We start from the raw sequence: 22896 nt of genomic DNA, 5'->3' as shown, positions 1-22896 counted from the left end.
ACCCTTCTATGTAGAGATGGGTTCAAGGTAGTTTTGGAGTCCAATAAATTAGTTGTGTCCAAGTCTGGACAATTTATTGGTAAAGGCTATGATTGCGGAGGCTTGTTCCACTTTTCTTTGTTAGATTTCAATAATAAGTCTGTGAACCATATTTGTGCTAATGTTGATGATCTTGCGAGTATTTGGCATTCTCGTTTGTGTCATATTAATTTCGGCTCTATGTCTCGGCTTGCAACCATGAGTTTAATTCCGAATATCACCATAGTCAAAGGTTCTAAGTGTCATAGTTGTGTGCAGTCGAAGCAACCTCGAAAGCCTCATAAGGCTGCTGAGGAGAGACACCTGGCACCGCTAGAACTCATACATTCTGATCTTTGTGAGATGAATGGTGTGTTGACAAAAGGTGGTAAGAGATACTTCATGACATTGATTGATGATGCGTCTAGATTTTGCTATGTATACTTGCTAAAAACTAAAGATGAGGCTTTAGACTACTTTAAAATCTATAAGGCTGAAGTTGAAAACCAACTAGAGAGAAAGATCAAACGTCTTAGATCAGATCGTGGTGGCGAGTTCTTTCCCAAAGTCTTTGACGATTTCTGTGCAGAACATGACATTATTCATGAGAGGACTCCTCCCTATTCACCCGAGTCAAACGGGATTGCTGAAAGGAAAAACCGTACGTTGACTGACCTGGTGAATGCCATGTTAGACACTTGTGGTTTATCTAAGGCATGGTGGGGGGAGGCAGTCCTGACTTCATGTCATGTTCTGAATAGAATTCCTATGGGCAAAGAAGATAAAACCTCTTATGAGAAGTGGGTTGGGAGAAAACCATCACTTTCATACTTGCGCACTTGGGGGTGCATGGCGAAAGTCAATGTACCAATTAATAAAAAGCGCAAGTTTGGTCCAAGGACAGTGGATTGTGTCTTTCTTGGATATGCTTCGTGTAGCATAGCATATAGATTTTTAGTAGTTAAATCTGAAGTTCCTGATGTGTATGTTGATACTATTATGGAATCACGTGATGCTACTTTCTTTGAACATATATTTCCAATGAAAGACATTCATAGCAATTCTAGATACTCTTCTGAGATAACTCCTGAACATAGTACACCTATTGAGAGTTTTGAACAACCACATGAAATTGTCCTAGAGGAGGATGACAATGATGCTCCTAAAAGGAGCAAGAGACAAAGGGTTGAAAAATCCTTTGGTAATGATTTCATTGTGTACCTTGTGGACGATACTCCTACTACCATTGTAGAAGCATTTGCATCTCCAGATGCAGATGATTGGAAAGAAGCAGTTCATAATGAGATGGACTCCATTCTTTCAAATGGTACGTGGGAAGTCACTGATCGACCCTATGGATGCAAACCTGTGGGTTGTAAGTGGGTGTTTAAAAAGAAGCTCAAGCCTGATGGTACAATTGAAAAGTACAAGGCTAGGCTTGTGGCTAAAGGCTATACTCAGAAAGAAGGAGAAGACTTCTTTGATACTTACTCACCTGTTGCTAGAATGACCACTATTCGAGTACTACTTTCTTTGGCTGCCTCGTATGGTCTCCTTGTTCATCAGATGGATGTAAAGACAGCTTTTCTTAATGGAGAGCTGGACGAGGAAATCTATATGGAACAACCTGATGGATTTGTAGTAAAGGGTCAAGAAAGCAAGGTGTGCAAGTTACTGAAATCTTTGTATGGTCTGAAGCAAGCACCAAAGCAGTGGCATGAGAAGTTTGACACGACTCTAACGTCTGCAGGCTTTGCCATTAATGAGGCAGACAGGTGTGTATATTATCGCTGTGGTGGGGGCGAAGGAGTTACATTGTGCTTATATGTTGATGATATATTGATATTTGACACAAACATTGATGTGATCAATGAAGTCAAGTCTTTTCTATCAAAGAGTTTTGATATGAAAGATCTGGGAGAAGCTGATGTGATTCTAAACATCAAGCTGATTAAGGCAGATGGTGGGATTACTCTCTCGCAATCTCACTATGTTGAAAAGGTTTTGAAGCGATTTGGCTTCTCTGAGTGCAAACCTTCTCCAACACCTTATGATCCCAGTGTGACACTGCGAAAGAACAAGAGAATTGGTTTAGACCAATTGAGATACTCTCAGATTGTCGTTTCACTCATGTATCTTGCTGGTGCAACAAGGCCCGATATCTCGTTTGCTGTGAGCAAATTGAGTAGGTTCATGTCAAACCCTGGGACTGATCATTGGCATGCACTTGAGCGGGTTATACGCTACCTGCAAGGTACAATGAGTTATGGAATTCACTATTCTGGTCAGCATGCAGTACTTGAAGGATATAGTGATTCGAACTGGATATCTGATGCAGACGAGCTTTATGCCACTAGTGGTTATGTCTTTACTATTGGTGGAGGTGCGGTATCATGGAGGTCATGCAAGCAGACCATTTTGACGAGGTCAACCATGGAAGCCGAGCTAGCTGCACTTGACACAGCAACCGTTGAGGCAGAATGGTTGCGTGAACTCTTGATGGACTTGCCGGTGGTTGAGAAACCAATACCAGCTATCCTTATGAACTGTGACAATCAGACAGTGATTGCTAAAGTGACGAGTTCTAAGGATAATGGAAAGTCATCAAGACATGTCAAAAGACATTTGAAGTCTGTCAGAAAGTTGAGAAACTCCGGAGTTATAAGTGTGACTTATATTTCAACAGATAAAAATCTGGTAGATCCTTTTACCAAGGGACTACCACGTAATGTGATAGAAATCGCATCGAGAGAGATGGGTATGAGACCCGAATAAAGTTGCCATGGTGGAAACCCAGTCTATGTGATCAGAGATCCCGTGAATTAGGTCCTGGGAAGAACAAGCCATTGGTGAACTGAGGAGAGTAACCTTTGACCCTCTCTAAGTAAAGATGCAATACTCTCAAATGCTGTAAGGCAGGTTGGCTTTGTGCCTTAATGTGTTCTGTTGGCTTGTATTAGCGAAGATGTTGTCCTGCAGAACATTCTTTGAAAGAACACACCTATATGAGTTAGACTGTCTAACGTCGCAGTCTATGAGATTTGGGTGATCTCTAGTAAACTCATGAAGAGACCTTGGAGTACGACGTATATGCTCCACCCGAGAAGGGGACTACTGGTAGCCAAGTACTGGTCATGACTTCAAGTGAAACCCATTCACACAAAACTTGCAATTCAAGGCATAGTCCATTGTCCAAGTTGTGGGTTGGTGTAGCTTGGAGCTCTAGGCGGAAGTTCAACTTAACAGTCTCTGCTGAAAAACTAGTATATTAAACAGTAGTGAACAGTGGCGAAAACTGCAGATGGGCATTTGAGATCTGGTGGGGGATTGTTAGGATTTATGGGCTTGGCCCAATTAAGAAATTCTAATAAATCCCAGGAAAATCTCAAAAGCCCATACAAGTGGATGGCTAGGGAATTGGTGGAACCAATAGCACCATATTGCTAGTTCTAGTGGAGTAGAGATAGCTTAAATATGGAAGCCACACCCACTCACCAAGTCATGGATGAGAGGAGAGAGTGTGGAGAGCCACACGCGCGCGCGCGCTCGCCTGGCCTGGCCGGGGCGGGGCGGGGCGAAGGGCGCGGGCGCACGACATGCGCGTGAATGGTCCGCCGAAATCCGGCCCCTCGCCTTGCGGGGGCGCGGCTACCTTTTGCCGTTTGATTTTTTGGTTTCTTGGCTGTTACGCTTATCCTAACCGATCGCTATAAAATCTCAACTGATTGCGAGATTTTCGTGGGCGGATAAGCTCGAGGGTCGCGGACTAGGCCCTATAAAAGGAGCCCGGCAGCCAGCCTCCAAATCATCCCAGTTTCGCTTTCGCCTGTCTTCATAGCTGAGCCGCCTTTTAGTTCCCTTCGTCCCGACCGCAGAGGTGCATCTGCGATCAGGAGAGCAGGTCTCCGGAACCATTCGTCTTCTAGATCCTGCACCGGGAGAGGGCGAATAAGGTTTTTGGGAAGCGTCTTCACGCGACTGCTCGTGATCTTCTGACCTCGTCGATCCTGCTACTTCGACATCGTCGACCCTGCTGATTCCGGCGCGCGCTATCTATCAGTAAGTCTAATCAGTACGCATCATCTGATTTGGCTTTTTATTTCAGTTCTTCTGATTTGGTCATGATTTATATTCGGAATTTATTTTGGAATTTGTCTAATTATTCAACAGGTGGGCGGGGCTCGAGTCCTCTATGGCTTCCGAGGCTACGAAGTCTCGGTGAAACATCTCTTAGAATTTGAGATGTACACAATAGAATATAAAAAGGGGGCTTCTATAATATAATGTAGTGGTTTTGCTCAGTCCGTGCCAAGAAATTTTCTGGCTCCGTCTCTGGTAACCTATATATAGCAGATGATCACATCACTTGAGTGAACCAAGGATCATCACAACATGTTCAGCTGGAACAAAAGCACACACCGAGAGATCTGCCTCTACACTCAGCACAGCTCATGTGTTTTACCTACTCGGAAGTACTCAAGCAAGAGAGACTGCATATGTTGATATGTAGTGTAGGAGATCCTGCCCACCGCGCACTCATTTCTATACTTCCTAGTCACCAACCGCTCCGGTCTACGACGCGTGGATACGTCGCCCGGCACCCCCTCGCTCGGACCCAAGGCGCACTTTGCCGAACGCAGCCACACATCACGGCTCACGCCACGCCGGCCCCCTCTTCTCTTTGGCAAAGCCATTTCGTGGTGCCGCGCCGTGCCGCTGGCACAGTCATAAAGCGAGCCACTACGGCTTGCCACCCCTCTCTATCTTCTCTCTCTCTCTCTTTAAAGCGCGGAGCCGTGCCGATCCATCTCGGCTGACCCTTTCTTTCCCAAAGCCGAGCAGCGACCAGCGACCAGCGAGGGTGCCACTCACCGCCCGCCCCCCAGTACCCCACTCACTAGCTAGCTAGCTAGCTGCGCACTACGAGTCCGGCGATCACAGCCCGGCAGGCCGGCCATGGCCACCGTGCCCGTCCTAGTCGTCCTGCATGTTCTGCTACTCGCTGCTGCGGCCGCCTGCGCCGCGGCGGGGGGGAGTAGCAGCAAGGTGCCGGCGCTCTACGTGTTCGGCGACTCCACGGCGGACGTGGGCACGAACAACTACTTGCCGGGCGGCGCCGAAGTGCCGCGTGCCAACTTCCCCCACAACGGCGTCGACTTCCCCACGGCGCGCCCCACCGGCAGGTTCAGCAACGGGTACAACGGCGTCGACTTCTTGGGTAAGCAAGCACTCTCCGTAGTTACTGCTGCGCGCCCAAGGCCGTTCACTCATCTGTGCATGGTTGCGATGCGAGAGGTTAGTTTTGTCATTCATAGCTTCCGCCTGCTGGCTGCTGCATACACTACCGTGCTCGAGCTCGTTTTCACTTAGATAATATATAGAGTATGCAGTGAAGACTCGCAGAGTGTACGTACGTCTTCAAACTTCTTTAACGCTTTAGCCAAGTAGTTACACGTAACTCTCCGAATTTTCAGACGATTTCGAGTCTCTGAAAACCAAGCTGTGTAGTGTAGTACATATTTCTGAAACCGCCAAAACCAAGCTCTGCTCGCTCTCGCGGTGTTTCAGAGAAGCGATGGAACTATACGTAATAAATTGCCACTGTCCCCGACGTGCAGTGGTGGGGGCTCCATCACCCACTGCGCTACTCTGTAGAGACTAGAGACCAACTCCACCAGTCCAGCAGCAGAGACACACTCAGCATCCGTATTTCACGTAGGGGTGGACACGGATGGGTGGGGCCTTTGCACGGCGCGTTCTAGCATACTCCACGTTTACACTCTCTATTTCCATGCATAGCTACACTGATAGCTGGGCCTCACAAGCACAGACTTTTAATTATAGCATTTCTCAGGCTTGTGCGGAGATGAGAGAGAAGACGTCGAGAAAGGGAGTAGAGATGCCGGGCGTGCATCATGGGGAGAGGAATGCGGAGTCTGCTGGGGCTATAAACAGTGCTACAGCCCGTGCAAAAACACGGATACGGAGTGCAATAGGATGGGTTGCTGGCAGTGGCGGACGCAGGACGAAAATTTAGGGGGGGGCCAAAAAGATCACATGAGAGCCATGATTTTCTAGTTCGCCAAGTTTGCCGACTGTAGGGAAAGTCATATTATTGCGACGAGCGAGATCTAGCTTGTCGAGCGGATCGACGTCACGATAAAAACAGGACAAAGGACGGAGACGTCACAAAGGGGCGAAGTCGGATGGCGTCACATCGGGAATGGGTCGGCGGCGGAAACGAGGCAGCGAGCAGACTGGTTTAGGTGCTGTTGGGAAGATTAGAGTCAGACTCGTAGATGCAAGGACTGGATCGAGAGGATCCGGCGAGCAGGCTCATAACATGGTTGTTTTAGGCCATGTTCTAAACCTCTAGAGCTAATTGTTAACTGATTTTAGCTGGGTTGGGGCATCTAACAACTAATACTTATTTGAGGGGTATAACTAACATTTAGTTGATCCATTCTAAACCTTTTAGGTAATTTTAGCAACTAGCTATTAGTTTTAGAGATTTAGAACAAGACTTTATACCATCTAAAACTTCGATTTTTTTCTACACTTAATACTAAATAATCATTAGGTATAAAGGGGTGTATAAAATTGAGGGGGGGCCATGGCCCACTTTGCCCCCCTCTGGATCCGCCACTGGTTGCTGGAGTTGGTCTTACGCATTCGGCCTCTGTCGATCAGATAACACGTAATGCTGTTTGGTTCACGTATTTGTAACGTGAACGGTAACCGATAACGTTAAACCATGTTTAAGTCTAACCGTAATGGATACCACAAATATTGGCATGTATATTCAAATTTTTACTGCTGGTACTTGAGTGTAAATTTCCTGAACCAAACAGCACCACCACATTGTACATGATTTGTCCGAGCACACTGTGTGTGACTGGCTCGCTTGGCGTTGGCGCTTCAAGGAAGCAGAGGCAGAGGGAGACGCAGTGTAGTTGTAGTGGACCACCACGCGCCCACTGCACCTCTGCATGGTCACAAAGAGCAACAGTAACCATAGGAAAAAAATTTGCTATAGTCCGGCTGCAAATCGTTTTAGTTGTGTTATTGACCTGCAGGTGGGGTCTATTCTCCTTTTTGTGAGGGGCTGTAAACATCTTGGTTTGTAGCCGGGCTGTAGCAAATTTTTTTCGCATCTAGTAAAAAAAATTGAACCCATAAATTACTAGTAGTACGTAGCAGCTCTACCAATGAATCTGCCTTGTACATGCACAATCACAAGCTGGAGAATTGTGCTGGGAACATGTCCATCTCCTGGCGGTGCTAAAAAAACTAAAAAGTGTTTCGTTCAACTCCATCAGCCGTGAACATGGGCTTCAAGCGCAGCCCCCCGCCGTTCCTCGCCGTGGCCAACAAGACCAACAGGCAGGTCTTCCGAGGTCTCCTGGGAGTGAACTTCGCCTCTGCAGGATCAGGCATCCTCGACACGACGGTAAGCCACCCTCACCCGTGTGAGTGACCAGACCGGAGCACGTCGACTACCGCGAGCAAAGATGACAACACACACTGCGCGTGGATCACATCACTCTCTGTTCATGTGCAGGGGAGCTCCATCATCCCGCTGAGCAAGCAGGTGGAGCAGTTCGCCTCCGTGCGGCGCAACATCTCGTCGCGCGTCGGCAACGGGTCTGCTGCTGCCGACGCCCTGCTGTCGCGGTCCCTGTTCCTCGTCAGCACCGGCGGCAACGACCTGTTCGCCTTCTTCGCGCGGAACAGCACGCCGTCGGACGCCGACAAGCGGCGGTTCGTCGCCAACCTCGTCGCGCTGTACCAGAACCATGTGAAGGTAAAGTAGGTTGCCTCAACGCCGCCTCTGAAACCACCACGCATGCAGCAGAGAAACCTCGGATCATTAAACGTGTTGGTGGTGGTGTGGTGGTCGTTCAGGCTCTGTACGTGCTCGGGGCTCGGAAGTTCGCCGTGATCGACGTCCCGCCGGTCGGGTGCTGCCCCTACCCGAGGAGCCTGCACCCGCTGGGCGCCTGCATCGACGTGCTCAACGAGCTGGCGCGCGGGTTCAACGAGGGCGTCAGGGCGGCCATGCACGGCCTCGGCGTGAGCTTCCAGGGGCTCAGGTACTCCGTCGGGAGCTCCCACGCCGTCGTGCAGAGCATCATGAAGCACCCTCAAAGGCTGGGTACGTACGTACGTACATACACGTGTGCCTCTCCCTAGCTAGCTCGACAGACACGCACGACGACGCTTTCACCTGCAGATAATAACTTAGCTGGCCGGGGTTACGGTGCAGGGTTCAAGGACGTGACGAACGCGTGCTGCGGGTCGGGCCGGTTCAACGGCAAGTCCGGGTGCACGCCCAACGCGACGCTGTGCGACAACCGACACCAGTACCTGTTCTGGGACCTGCTGCACCCCACGCACGCCGCCTCCAAGATCGCCGCCGCCGCCATCTACAACGGCTCGCTCCACTTCGCCGCGCCGATGAACTTCAGGCAGCTGGCCGAAGACGACCGGTGCTAGCTAGCTAGCACAGCTAGAGCTAGCACGAGGACGTAGGGACGTGTCTCTGTTCTCTGCTGCGGACTGTGGTGAATATGGTCGTTGGTGTGTAGAGGACGACGGATGCGTGCATGGCTGCTGTGTTCGCTGTATGTTTCTCGACCGTGGTTTGGTTTAGATGATGATGACCGACGCCGCCGGCGTAGTTTGGACTGTGAACGAATTTACATCATGCTGCTGCAGAGGTACGGGTGTACCGTGTACGTGACATCGTCTACACCTCTCCTGGACAACTTTAACTGAATCTTTTTTTACGCGTCCTCGACTAAAAATTCCGGAGAGCGCGCCCAGAAATACCTGGTGTAGGAGCCAGTGAGAGCGTCACGCTCACGCCCTTTGGATCCGAGCGCAGGCTCTAAGCATGTCGGTACATTCCTGCAGGCCACCAACGCATGCCGTTCTTGGTCCCAGCTGATCTGTCCTAAGCTGCAGCAGCTGTGCATCTGTCGCGACGTCGTCGCTTGTTGCCTCCCTAGGCGCTACCGGTCTAGCTAGGCCATGTGGACCTGTTCAAACAACACTCGCACAATTTTTTTTTTATTTCAGCCTTTTTATACGACACATTCTCGGACCTTAGCAGTTTGGAATTTGGATGAAAACGGCATCATCCAGATGATTCCACAGAACGTTAACAACATTGACAATTCCGTTCCAGAACGGAAACAGCGTATTGGCGAGCTCGTCGATGCTAACGCTACGCTGATGGAACCATGTGCATCCTGTCACGGTGCATATAAACCCCCTCACCAGTCAGTCACCAGTCACCACCTGAAAGGAAAAAAAAAAACCCGACGAGAGCACACCAGCAACAGCAAGCAAAAGCCACAGCGACCGATCCGATGGCCAACCGGCGGACGGGCCCCCTATCCGTGCTGGTGGCCACCGTGTGCCTGCTCGTGCTCGTGGCAACGAACGCGGAGGCCAGCAGGCACTCGCGGCTTGTCCCCGCGGCGTTCGTGTTCGGCGACTCCACGGTGGACGTGGGCAACAACAACTGCCTCAACGTCACCGCCGCGGCCAGAGCCAACTACCCGCAGTACGGCATCGACTTCCCCGGGTCCAAGCCGACCGGGCGGTTCAGTAACGGCTTCAACACGGCAGACCTGCTAGGTACGACGAACCGAACTGCCAGAGGAGAGCTCAGCAACGATCTGTGTACTGTGTGTTTCTGTGGTCACTGACTGACTGGTTGCGCATGGCGGTGATCGAACACAGCTCGAGGCCTCGGCTTCACCAAGAGCCCGCCGGCTTACCTCTCCCTGTCGGAGAAGGGCATCCGGTCTCACATGTGCAAGGGCATCAGCTTCGCGTCGGCAGGGTCCGGGCTCTTGGACTCGACCGGCAGAGTACTGGTACACACGCACGCACTGCACTGCACTCGTCCTTGCTTGACCACAGAACGAAGCTAGCTAAGCTAACCCATGTCTCTGGAAAAAAAACCCCTCGCGCGTCGCGTACGTGTTTTGTGCAGTTTGGCGAGGTGATCCCCATGTCCGTCCAGCTGGAGCACTTCTCGGGGGTTGTTGACCGCATGGTCAAGCTCTCGGGTCAGAGGAAGACCGCCGCTCTCCTCCGCAAGTCCATCTTTTTCATCAGCACCGGCAGCAACGACATGTTCGAGTACTCCGCGTCGTCCCGTGCCGACGACGACGACGACGAAGCGTTCTTGGGTGCCCTGGTCGATGCCTACAAGCACTACATCATGGTGCGTACTACGTACTGCTCACTACAAGCCGCACTCGTCATCAATCGCCAGATCCTCCTCAGGCCGGCTAGAATAAATTCTGCTTCTGCACTTTCACAAACCTGCACGCAGTCGCTGTACGAAATGGGCGCGAGGAAGTTCAGCGTCATCAGCATCCCGCCGCTGGGGTGCATCCCGTCGCAGAGGCTGCGCCGGCTGAAGCAGCTGGGAACGCAGGGCTGCTTCGACCCGCTCAACGACCTGTCGCTCAGCTCCTACCCGATGCTCGCGGGGATGCTGCAGCAGCTCAGCGACCAGCTGCCCGGCATGGCCTACTCCCTCGCCGACGCCTACGCGATGGTCTCCTTCGTCTTCCAAAACCCGCGGACCGAGGCCTGGAGTAAGCCATCTCTCCTTCAATTCGTCCTTCCTTCCCCCCTACGCGAATGCGTGCCGGTTGATTTCGGCAGATGATCACCGGTCATTTCTCTTCTTCTTCTTTTTCTTCTTCTGATCGATCTGATGATGCATGTACCGTTTGCTCCACTGTGTGTACCTGCCTGCAGACTTCACGGACCTGGAGGCCGCGTGCTGCGGCGGTGGCCCGTTCGGGGCGGCGCTCGCGTGCAACGAGACGGCGCCGGTGTGCGCCGACCGCGACGAGTACCTGTTCTGGGACGCCAACCATCCCTCGCAGGCCGTCTCGGCCATCGCCGCGCAGACGATCTTCGCCGGCAACCAGACCTTCGTCAACCCCGTCAACGTCAGGGAGCTCGCGATGCTGTGATTCTGCGAATTTTTTCAAGGGATTCCTCAAGACGCTTTGCTCCGAATTGTTGTACTACCAACCAATAAGCAGTAGTCGCACGCACTACCGGACGGGGTCAGCAGCTAGCTGGTTCCGAACGCAGTCAAATCTGTCATAGGGATCCGCGCAAGGCCAGCCCGTGTGCTTCAAGCAGAAATTTGTTTGTTCTTGTATTGTTTATTTCAAAACTTCAATGACCTTTCTTGCTCTTTATAAACAAAGAGATTTTTTTCCTCTTTAAAAAATAACCTTGTCATTGTCACATTGGTTGGTAAATGGGATGATGAAGGGAATGATTTCGCCTCCTTGGTGCCTAATCACATAATCGCCGGTCTTCATCAACTCGAAAAGATGTATTGTCGTCGCCTAACAATATTGCGTTCGATCTTATTTACACAAGATGAAATGATAATAATAAGTTTCACCAATAATGGCTAACGTTTTATGTGTGAATTATGCATATATGTTTGATGTGAACGTCGGCATATTGTTTTGGTGACGTCGTAGGGTCTACCTTTGTGAGAGTACCTAGAGAGGGTAAATAGGTGATCCTGCAAAACTTAATTCAAACAACACAAAATTGGTCTAAAATATGAGTTAGAGTGAATTAAAACCAAGTTTGAGAGTAGAGAGGAAGAGATGTGACACTTAAAATAAGTATTAAACTAGGAGCAATATTGTTTTGGTGACGTCGTAGGGCCTGCCTTCTTCACTTGATTGCTCACTTAAAATAAGTATTAAACTAGAACAATATTGTTTTGGTGACGTCGTAGTGTTGGGGACTTGTTCTCAGATGCTATGAGTTAAGAACAAGGCAACATAAAAAATGTTAATCGGTTAAGCCCTTCGTCCTTCGAAGCATTATTCCCCTTAGGATATAATGGTTTCCGGACGAAGGTTATGAAGGATATACCTTCATAAATTCACTACACAGTGACGAAGGATGAATTATAAGAAATATAAAGGATAACATAAACAATTATATATTATTATCATGTATAAACAGAAGTGACGTCAAATTACAAATGTACCTTCAACTTGAAGGAGATGAGAGTAAAAGCGTGACGCAAAAGTGAATGCCAAATCAGCGTGAACAGTACGGGGGTACTGTTCACCTATTTATAGGCACAGGACACAGCCTATGCAAAATTACATTTATGCCCTTTACATTTGATAATAATTCTATAGTAATCTATCGAGGTCTGAATAGCCTTTTCATCTTTAAGTCGGTTTCATTTTTTGCTGCCACGCCGAAGCTTTCCTGCTCACACCTTCGGCGCTATATCAATCTTCGTATTATTCTGGTCTGCTGTGATACTGACTTGAGTCCGAAGATACCTGTTCACACACTATACTCCAGAAATACTGTTAAATCTCGTTTTTGAGGACCTTCGGAAGCCGAAGGCCCCCAACAGTAGCCCCTCGCAATATTAATTTGTTTAAAATAATAAATTTAGATTGCGACATGGACGAAGGCTTTACGCCGAAGGTCTGAAAAAACACCTTCCCTTTGCTAGAATAGCAACATTCACTGACAAGCGGGGTCTTTCAATTTCCAACGTACTGGGCGTATAAATACGGTCATACCGCAAACTCATTTGGCACGCTCTCTGGCTATCTGCTCCCGCTCACTCAATTTTTAGCTCTTGTGCACTAAGATTTGCTGAGTTCTTAGTTTTGAAGCTTCGGCTTTGAAAACAGTTTTTTAGTGTCTCCGAAGATGTCTGAAGATAAGAAGGCTGTTACCGAGATGAAACTGAGTCTCGATGAAGAGAAAAATCTGGGGTTTCTTATAGCAATGTCGAAGACCAACACAGAAAAAATCACCAAGGAGATTCTAGAAGGTTTGTCTGAGGATACTGGTGACAGCGACAGTTATGATGTGGACAGCGGTGGTGAAGACTCCGAAGATCGTCCCTAGCGACCAAGCCATTCAGTTTATGGTAAATCAACTATCAAAGAGAATCATCTTGTCAACATGAGAGGAAGGTATTTCCGGGATTTGTCCGTAGTGAGGGCCGACGAAGGGGAGAAGACTTGTCCACACCCTGAAGAGAATGAAGTCGTAGTGTACCGAAGCTTTTTGAAAGCTGGGCTGCGATTTCCCTTGAGCAGCTTCGTCGTGGAGGTGCTGAAAATGTTTGAAATCTATCTTCATCAACTTACCCCCGAAGCAATTATAAGGCTGAATATCTTCGTATGGGCCGTGAGAAGCCAAGGTCTGGAACCTGATGCGAAAAGCTTCTGCAACATACACGAATTATCATACGAGACAAAACCTTGGGGTAAGGAACAATATCACAATAACTTTGGCTGCTACAATTTTGTTTCTCGGTCTGGGTCAAGCTGTCCCGTGCCAACCTTTCGGAAGAGATGGCCCGGCGACTGGATGACAGAATGGTTTTATGTGAAAAATGATCTGAAAGCACGAGAAGATATCAAAGGTATAATTATGCACCCTATTTGGCAAAGCTTCGGCCTTCGGAGGCCGAAGGTTGAAATGAATGAAGCTGCCGAAGAATGCCAGAGAGCCTTCGGCGTTATCTGTTCTTTTATTGGAACGAGAGATTTAGTACAAGAGCATATTGCCTTCAGGGTATGGCCACTCGCGGAGAAATGAGAAATGCCGCAAGAAACCATAAAAGAGGCCGACGAAGGTGGACTTATCAGGCTGAAGTACACTTTTAAGTTCGGAGATAAATTCGTTGAGCTAGATGATGACTGGTTAAAAAGCATTGAAAATTTAAGTGATGAACTGCTTGGGGCTTATTCGAAGGCCGAAGATACTGCACTGTCAGCAGCCTTCAGAGGCCGAAAAAAGAAGAGGCTGAATCGGGTGTTTGATGCAATCGGGTTTGTCTACCCTGACTATCGCTATCCCATTCGAGGGCAGAAAAGAAAAAACACAACCTCTGCGAAAGAAGAAGCTGCAATTGCTCCCAGCGAGCCAGAACCGAAAAGAAAGAGGATAAAGGTCCTCACACACCGGCCGCGCTATATTGAACCAGCTTCGGTGCCTGAGTTTACCGGAGAAACCTCTTCGGCCACCGAGGCTGAAAAGCCAACCAAACCAACCTTGCTGCCAGAAATCGCAGAAATAGCCGAAGCGCCAAAGAGGATAGAATTGGAAGAACCGAAGATTTTGCTACCAGAAACCAAAGAGATGGCCGAAGCGCCATCCACAGAAAAAATGGAAGAAGTGAAAAAACCAAATGAAGAAAAAACATCAGAAGTTTTGAGTCCTGCAGCAAATGTTGAGACAGTAAAAAATCAAAAAGTGCCAGCAGTGACTCCGAAAAGAAAGAGAATGGCTAATGTGCTAGATGTACTGGAAGCAATTAAATCTTCAAGCACACCTCCGAAGAAGACTGCTGCCATTTCTGAAGCATCAACTGAAATTTCTGATACTAAAGCTCCAGAGCAAGAAACTGAAGCCGAAGCTGGGTCCTCAGAGCCCACGAAGATAAAATCCTTGGAAACTGAGGAAGAAAAAATAACAGAACCAACTTTTGTTGAAGAAATCGGTGTCATTGCCCCCGAAGCATCCTCCAAAGTCCGTGATTATATTGTTCGTCATGCTTCGGGGAAAAAACTATCAGAAAAAGAAGAGCAAGAGGCCCAGCGCTACGCCCAAAAACTGAAGTATCCAAAGGGGGCGTTAATATTCAATGGCAGTGGAGAAGAAGACTTTTTGCATTGTCTCCCTGACAGCAAGGAGATTTCTGTCTGTCGGGAGATGAGCAAGAGCTTCGGATTTCCAACATTAGAAGACGGGCTCTCGGTGCTGTCGAAGAACGATATGGCCGACAACCTAGCCTATAATAGCTTAAAGGTGCAACAAATGGGATCTTTGTATTTTTTGTTGAGACCAAAATTTTTCGTTTGTTTAAATCTATTGACGCACACATATTTCTCTTTGCAGGGCCTGATACTTAGCAATGCCCTCAGGGCACAGAAGGATGCTGAAGACGAAGGGTGTGCTATAGCCCTGAGCAACCTTCGTTCCGAAGTAATTGAACTGAGGAACGAAGGTCTCGAAAAAGATAAAATATTACACTCATTGATAAATAAAATAAAGGAAAACGAAGCTGCTTTTAAAGGTCAAGCTGAAGCTCAGAAGCGCGAAATTGAAGATCTTCGGAAACAACTGGCCAGAGCCAAGGAAGAACGCATACTTGAAGAAACAAAGCGAGAACTCAGCGACCAATGGGCAGATCACTTAGAAGGAACTGTTGAAGAGCTTCGTTCGTCCAAGAAGAGATGCTATAACAAATCTATAGAGTGTGTTAAGAAGTTAAAAGCTAGCTTCGCCAGGGTCGGCGCATTCTCAAGCGAAGAAAACTTTACAAGAGGCAATCCCGAAGGTCCCATCGAATGGATCGATCACGAAGCTGAGGCCTTCGAGGAAATTTTAAATAGCCGTGGAGATATATGTGCTTTCTCGGGTGCCAGAGGAATTGCCACCATTTTAGAGAAAAAGGGCTGCGAACACGTAAAGATTCTATCGCAATCCGAAGCTGCTTTGTCCTTCGAAGATGCAAGAGATCCCTCGGCCGAAGCTAGCATGGTTGGTGGAAAATTTTTTACCGATATCTGCGATAATGGTGGCCGAGAAATGGCCCGAGAAATTATTCGAAAAAGTGAAAAGGGCATTCGCGATGCTAGAGAAGTGGCTGAAGCTGCTGAAAAAAGCGCAGAGCCCGAAGGGCAAATAGGTATCTGTAAGGAAAATGGACCCCGGGCCATTTGGCTAATTGAGTTTTGGTGTTTGATGAACAACACAATCCGTGAACTAATAAGTTTCCTAGTGTTTGTGTTTGTAGTTCACAGGATGCAAAGAGAATTGGACCAAGGCAATGAGGATGCAACACCTCAAAAGAAGACATAAAAAGATGCATAGAAGTCCAAGACTCAAGAACAAAGAAGCCCGAAGAAATCAGTGAAGAAATCCAAGAAAGGACTGTCAGCCAGCGCCAGGTGGCGCACCGGACATCGGTGTCCGGTGTGCACCGGACTGTCCGGTGAGGCACCGGACAGTCTGCGCAGAGAGGCCGCAGAAAGGCACTCTCTGGCTGTAGCACCGGACTGTCCGGTGTGCACCGGACTGTCCGGTGTGCCAACGGGCAGAAAGGCAACGGTCGGATCCAACGGTCGACTGCTACAGGCGCCAACGGTCGGCTGACGTGGCGGCACCGGACATCTACTGTTCAGTGTCCGGTGGTGCACCGGACTGTCCGGTGCACCCGACGACAGAAAGCTGCTGCTTTCTGTCCAACGGCTAGTTGGGGGTGTGGAGGCTATAAATACCACCCCAACCGGCCATTCTCTAGTGTGAGAGCCCAAGCAACATTCCAATACACATAGTGCATATTTCCAAGTGCTCAAACACCCAAGTGCTTAATAGAATCACTCGGTGATTAGCGTAGGTGCTTTGCGAAGTGCTTAGGTTAGTTAGACCGCTTTAGCGCTTGCTCTAGGTGAATCCTAGTTAGTTGAGTGAGTTTAGATAAACCTCACAACCCCTCGGCTCTTGCGTGAGCCGTTGTAATTGTACCGAGTGGGGCGAGAGTCTTGCGAGACCGTGACAACCGCGTTTGTGTCACGGCCGCCACCGTGTACCGGAGGGAACGAGGCCCGCGGCGTTTCGGCCGGAAGCTCGATAGTGGAGACGGCGGGGAGCGTCCGAGAGGAGCCGGAAGCGGAGCACCACTTGCGCGTGGAGAAGGCCCGCGGCTCTCTACGGAGTTACTCGACCGTGGTGCTTGGCCCTCGCGTGGGCTTCCCTTTGCGTAGGGGCACCAACGAGGATTAGTCGGGACCTTGCGCGGTTCCGGATACCTCGGTAAAAATACCGGCGTCATCCACGAGAGTTTGCATCTCTACTTAGCTCTTTACATTCCGCATTTATATTAAGCATTTAAGTTTCAATCTTGTTGTCATACTTATTTAGTGTAGATTGAAACTTAGCCTTTGCGGTAGAGATAGCAACACTTAGACAAAACCTAGTTTGCACATTCTAGTTTTGATTCTTGCATAGGTTTTGCTCTAGGGATTTAATTGTGGCCTAGATTAGTAAAAGTTTTTGAAGTCCTAATTCACCCCCCCCCCTCTTAGGCGTCACCCGTTTCCTACAATTGGTATCAGAGCCCGGTTTGGCTCATTTGAAACGTTTTAGCTTCACCACTAAAAGAGCCGACGCTTTTTAGAGGAAGGGATGGATACCCATAGGCCACCACACTTTGACGGCACTAACTTCCCATATTATAGTGCTAGAATGGCTTGTTACCTAGAGGCCGTTGATCTAGGTGTTTGGAGAGTCACTCGTGACGGGATGAAACCTCCCAAGAATCCCGAGAAACCCACCACGAGTGAGGAAAAAGAAATTCATTTAAATGCTAGAGCCAAAAATTGCTTGTATGAATCTCTTAGCATGGATATTTTCAATCAAGTATTTACCCTGAAAACTGCTAATGAGATTTGGCTAAAATTGCATGAGCTCCATGACGGCACATCCAATGTCCGTGAGCAAAAACATTGCCTAGTCTTAAATGAGTATAATTCTTTTGCTATGAAAGATGATGAGCTTGTTAGAGACATGTATTCTCGGTTAAATCTAATAATCAATGAGCTCAACTCTATTGGCATTAATAAGCTAGGTGATGCGGACATTGTGAGGAAGATTATCTCCCTGCTACCACAACAAAAATATGGGAGCATCATCACCATCCTTCACAACATGGAGGACTTGAGCAACATGACCCCGACTATTGTGATTGGGAAAATCGCGGCCTTTGAGATGTCGTGAAAAATGAGTCGGGGAGAGGAGCCAACTACCTCAAGACCATATGCTTTTGCATGTGATGAAAGGAAGGGCAAAAAGAAGGCTCCCACTCCAAGTTCCTCAAGCGAAGAAGAGGAAGAAGAAGAAGAAAGTGATGATGATGAAGATAATCAACCATGCACATCATCCTCCGAGGACGAAGAAACAATCCGACGCGTCGGAAAGGTAATGAGGATGATCCGCAAGATTAATCTAATGGGTGTGCCCCTGCAGGTCGAGGATCTTCTCTTTAACATTGACAGGAAAAAGCAAAGGAAGAGAGGATGCTTCGCATGTGGGGAGAAGGGCCACTTCAGGGACAACTGTCCAAATATGGCCAAACCCAAAAAGGAGAGGAGCAAAGGCAAGGCACTCACAAGTGTTAGAACTTGGGATGACTCTTCAAGTGAAGATGAACCTCCAAGGACGCGCAGCCACCGGTCCTCGTCACGATCATCACGGTCATCACACAAATGCCTTATGGCAAGAGGTAACAAAAGCATTCCATCCTCTAGTGATGAAAGTAGTAGTGATGATGAAGGTGAGGGAAAGGCCTCTCTAGAAGAACTTGCGGAAGCCGTTAATTTTTTCCAGGATGTTTGCACTAAGCAAAAAGCTCAACTTAAAACTTTGAAAAATAAGTTGGTTAGCTCTCAAAATGACTACAAAGGTTTGCTAGAAAAATTTGAAACTTTTGCAAACTTAAATAGTGAGCTATCAACTAAAATTGAGCTATTAGAATCTAGTGCTCCATCCACTGCTACCGATGATAGCCTTATTAAAAAGAATGAAAAACTTAAGGCTAAGTTAGCTAGCTCCCAAGAAGCTATTGAAAATTTGCTAGAGAAAATGGAAATTCTTAGCATACACAATAATGAGCTAACTACTAAGCTAGAAAACATTGGTAGCACCCCAGCAGCATCTTTAGTTGAAATACCTGAAATAATTAAGAAAGATGCTTCTACTTCCTGCTTTGATTTAATTGATGATTCTAACCCCTGCAACCAAGTTGTTGAGAATATTGTTGTAGAGACATGTTCTGATGAGGTTGCAAAGGAAAATGAACAATTAAAGCAAGAAGTGGCTCGTCTTGGCAAGGCTTTGTATGACAAGAAAGGCAAAGCCAAACAAATCCGACCTCCACAGGATAACACCACTGCGGGAGTGAACAAGCCTGTAGAGGGAGAAACTGTGATTTGTAGGCTATGCCACAAGGAAGGCCACAAGTCTTTCCAATGCAAGACGATGGCCGGGGATAAACAAAGGCAAAAACTCAAGCAAAAGCCAACAAGCAAAATCTCCAACACCTACATCAAAAAGGTGAACAAAAAGGATGCTACACCATACTTGATCAAGAAGAAAAAGAACGGAAAGGTGATAGCAATCAAGGCCAACAAGCAAGCCAACAAAGGAAAGGGGGCCAAACGCATCTGGGTGCCAAAGGAAATAATTTCAACTATGAAAAGCACCAAGAAGGTTTGGATCCCGAAAGGGAAGTGAGTGGACCGAAGGTCGTCGGGAAATTTGGAGACTTGGCTAAATTGGGATGTATATCATGGGATACATCATATTGGATCAAGTTTATTGCCAAGTGGGTTAGTGAAAAACTTTGGACCCAAATTTCCCACCCATGACTAAGGTAACTAGTTTTATTGTATTCTTTGTTTTTACAATTGATATCTATTTATCTTTTATCTAGTTTACCTTTCTTGCCTAGTGTTACATTTGTTATTTGCTTTTATTTAAGATCATGCATACTAGGTAAATCATATGGTAGGATTGCCTGTTTTCAATTCATATACTTAAGCAAACCTACATGGCTTAAAATGTTTATTTAAGCACGGCACATAGCTCTTATATCACTCCATAGTAAATGATGCATTTTGATTTTTACAAGTTGTATCATTTAACTTATATGTGCCAAAGTTAGGATTATGGATAATCTGCCCCTCTTGATATCAAATCAAAGTGCATGTCTCCTACAAGTATTCAAAACTTGTATGCACACCTTTAGGGGGAGGTTACTCTATAATCTAATACTTTGAGACTAACACCTTTTCAAGTCTATTTCATGTGATAGTCTCATTGTAAGGAAAATAAAGTCCCCGGAGAAAGACAACAATCTTCCACTGCAAAATCTCCAAGAACTCTCATGTCTCTCAAGCTCGCCATTGACCTACAATTGGTCTTCAATTGGTATCTTTTGAGACTACATTTAGTATCATTTACATGTCTTCTCCAATATTTGATTAGACTATATTTCATATCATATGCTTCCTTGTTGCTAAAAATGCATAAGTGGTTAACTCATATTCTGTTACCTATGCATAAGGGAAGTTAGTCTTTTCAAATCATGTCTTGCACCTCTAATTTTCACATGCTTTTTCCTAAGTAGAGGATCTCTGTCAGGGGGAGTATTTCTTCATCTCTAAAGGGGGAGAAAAACTCTTTCTAAGGGAGAATACTCATTTAGGGGGAGTAATCTTTTGAGGATCTCCTACTCATGGTATCTTTCATGATCTACAAGTGGTATCTTTCATGGCTTAATTTAATATACTTCCAGTGATATCATTTGTTGAGGGCAAGCCTTTATTTACTTCCTACATGCTTTTAATGTCTTCCTTTTCGGTGGTTGATGCCAAAGGGGGAGAAGTTTAGGGGCCAAAGCAATGAAAACTATATCAAACACCAAACATCACCAATTTAAAATTTTATCTACAAATGGCTTTTCAAGTGGTTTTGGTTATTTGGTCCAAAATAGGAAGTAAGTGAATTATGGAGTTAGGGGGAGGCTTAAGTCCATAATATCACACTGAGGGGACAATCATGCATCTTAGCAAGTAGATTGCACATTTTCATTCAAATACTTGTATTATTTGCTTGCTTTGGTTGTGTTGTCATCAATCACCAAAAAGGGGGAGATTGTAAGGAAAATGGACCCCGGGCCATTTGGCTAATTGAGTTTTGGTGTTTGATGAACAACACAATCCGTGAACTAATAAGTTTCCTAGTGTTTGTGTTTGTAGTTCACAGGATGCGAAGAGAATTGGACCAAGGCAATGAGGATGCAACACCTCAAAAGAAGACATAAAAAGATGCATAGAAGTCCAAGACTCAAGAACAAAGAAGCCCGAAGAAATCAGTGAAGAAATCCAAGAAAGGACTGTCAGCCAGCGCCAGGTGGCGCACCGGACATCGGTGTCCGGTGTGCACCGGACTGTCCGGTGTGCACCGGACTGTCCGGTGAGGCACCGGACAGTCTGCGCAGAGAGGCCGCAGAAAGGCACTCTCTGGCTGTAGCACCGGACTGTCCGGTGTGCACCGGACTGTCCGGTGTGCCAACGGGCAGAAAGGCAACGGTCGGATCCAACGGTCGACTGCTACAGGCGCCAACGGTCGGCTGACGTGGCGGCACCGGACATCTACTGTTCAGTGTCCGGTGGTGCACCGGACTGTCCGGTGCACCCGACGACAGAAAGCTGCTGCTTTCTGTCCAACGGCTAGTTGGGGGTGTGGAGGCTATAAATACCACCCCAACCGGCCATTCTCTAGTGTGAGAGCCCAAGCAACATTCCAATACACATAGTGCATATTTCCAAGTGCTCAAACACCCAAGTGCTTAATAGAATCACTCGGTGATTAGCGTAGGTGCTTTGCGAAGTGCTTAGGTTAGTTAGACCGCTTTAGCGCTTGCTCTAGGTGAATCCTAGTTAGTTGAGTGAGTTTAGATAAACCTCACAACCCCTCGGCTCTTGCGTGAGCCGTTGTAATTGTACCGAGTGGGGCGAGAGTCTTGCGAGACCGTGACAACCGCGTTTGTGTCACGGCCGCCACCGTGTACCGGAGGGAACGAGGCCCGCGGCGTTTCGGCCGGAAGCTCGATAGTGGAGACGGCGGGGAGCGTCCGAGAGGAGCCGGAAGCGGAGCACCACTTGCGCGTGGAGAAGGCCCGCGGCTCTCTACGGAGTTACTCGACCGTGGTGCTTGGCCCTCGCGTGGGCTTCCCTTTGCGTAGGGGCACCAACGAGGATTAGTCGGGACCTTGCGCGGTTCCGGATACCTCGGTAAAAATACCGGCGTCATCCACGAGAGTTTGCATCTCTACTTAGCTCTTTACATTCCGCATTTATATTAAGCATTTAAGTTTCAATCTTGTTGTCATACTTATTTAGTGTAGATTGAAACTTAGCCTTTGCGGTAGAGATAGCAACACTTAGACAAAACCTAGTTTGCACATTCTAGTTTTGATTCTTGCATAGGTTTTGCTCTAGAGATTTAATTGTGGCCTAGATTAGTAAAAGTTTTTGAAGTCCTAATTCACCCCCCCTCTTAGGCGTCACCCGTTTCCTACAGTATCAACTAATGGTTTTATTGTGTTGTAATTTTCGATTTTAAATTTTGTTCGCAATTTGTAATAGCAATGTAGCCGTATCCTGTCCTCCTTCAGATCCTACTAAAGCGTCTTCTGGACCTCCCCCGAAAGGAGACGACGAAATTAAAAAGATGGCTGAAGCTATCATGGATGAAGTTGTTAATCGGCTCCTGAACGAGGCTGCAGAAGTCGTTTTGAGAGAAGATTAAGTATTATTGTAAAAATTTCTGAAATGTAATATACTGTGACATTTTGTAACCCTGAATGTAATATACCTGTTTTTATTGTTCAACTCTTTACGATGCATGAAATTTTACACGTACCATTTTTGAGTCTTTGACGAAAAAACGCCTTCCCTTCTTTTCATGCTTCGTGAAGAAGAATTTTTCTTTGTCACAACAATATCCAGTGTTCTGATGAATAATATCCAGGCTTCGTGAAGATATTTTCCGAAGCTACACTTCCGGCGATCAATAATGTATCTCCTTGTGACATTGTGATTTTTTCTTTTTTTCAAAACATTCTTCTGTAGATCGATATTGTATCCACCTCTTGTGCCATATGCAACATGATGTATGATGCTTATGCTATGCGAAATGATGCGATGATGTTATGTTATGTGAGGTGATGTTTATTCCGAAGATACATACACATCCCTG

The 22896-nt window shown here is 47.2% G+C and overlaps 2 protein-coding genes across 2 annotated transcripts; both read left to right on the top strand.

Moving 5' to 3' along the window:
• Positions 1–4851: 4851 nt before the first annotated feature.
• Positions 4852–8807, top strand: LOC100282230 (uncharacterized). The gene is made up of 5 exons (NM_001371845.1): positions 4852–5236; positions 7338–7468; positions 7580–7822; positions 7924–8173; positions 8285–8807. The coding sequence occupies exons 1-5, from the start codon at positions 4975–4977 to the stop codon at positions 8512–8514; spliced, it is 1116 nt and encodes a 371-aa protein (NP_001358774.1). The 5' UTR covers positions 4852–4974; the 3' UTR covers positions 8515–8807.
• Positions 8808–8910: 103 nt separating this feature from the next.
• On the top strand, positions 8911–11362 carry LOC103653898 (GDSL esterase/lipase At4g16230). The gene is made up of 5 exons (XM_008680706.2): positions 8911–9663; positions 9769–9905; positions 10025–10258; positions 10370–10637; positions 10804–11362. The coding sequence occupies exons 1-5, from the start codon at positions 9393–9395 to the stop codon at positions 11022–11024; spliced, it is 1131 nt and encodes a 376-aa protein (XP_008678928.1). The 5' UTR covers positions 8911–9392; the 3' UTR covers positions 11025–11362.
• Positions 11363–22896: the final 11534 nt, after the last annotated feature.

The sequence above is a fragment of the Zea mays genome, chromosome 4, assembly GCF_902167145.1.
Source record: "Zea mays cultivar B73 chromosome 4, Zm-B73-REFERENCE-NAM-5.0, whole genome shotgun sequence".
NCBI classification, from domain to species: Eukaryota; Viridiplantae; Streptophyta; class Magnoliopsida; order Poales; family Poaceae; genus Zea; species Zea mays.
Note: the sequence above shows the minus strand (reverse complement) of the source record. Positions and strands in the feature narration are given on the sequence as shown.

Coding starts and splice junctions, on each gene's coding strand:
- LOC100282230 (NM_001371845.1), top strand. CDS start 4,975: ATGGCCACCGTGCCCGTCCTAGTCGTCCTGCATGTTCTGCTACTCGCT. Junction 7,469..7,579: donor CAGGCATCCTCGACACGACG/GTAAGCCACCCT, acceptor GTTCATGTGCAG/GGGAGCTCCATCATCCCGCT. Junction 7,823..7,923: donor TGTACCAGAACCATGTGAAG/GTAAAGTAGGTT, acceptor GTGGTCGTTCAG/GCTCTGTACGTGCTCGGGGC.
- LOC103653898 (XM_008680706.2), top strand. CDS start 9,393: ATGGCCAACCGGCGGACGGGCCCCCTATCCGTGCTGGTGGCCACCGTG. Junction 9,906..10,024: donor ACTCGACCGGCAGAGTACTG/GTACACACGCAC, acceptor TGTTTTGTGCAG/TTTGGCGAGGTGATCCCCAT. Junction 10,638..10,803: donor CCCGCGGACCGAGGCCTGGA/GTAAGCCATCTC, acceptor ACCTGCCTGCAG/ACTTCACGGACCTGGAGGCC.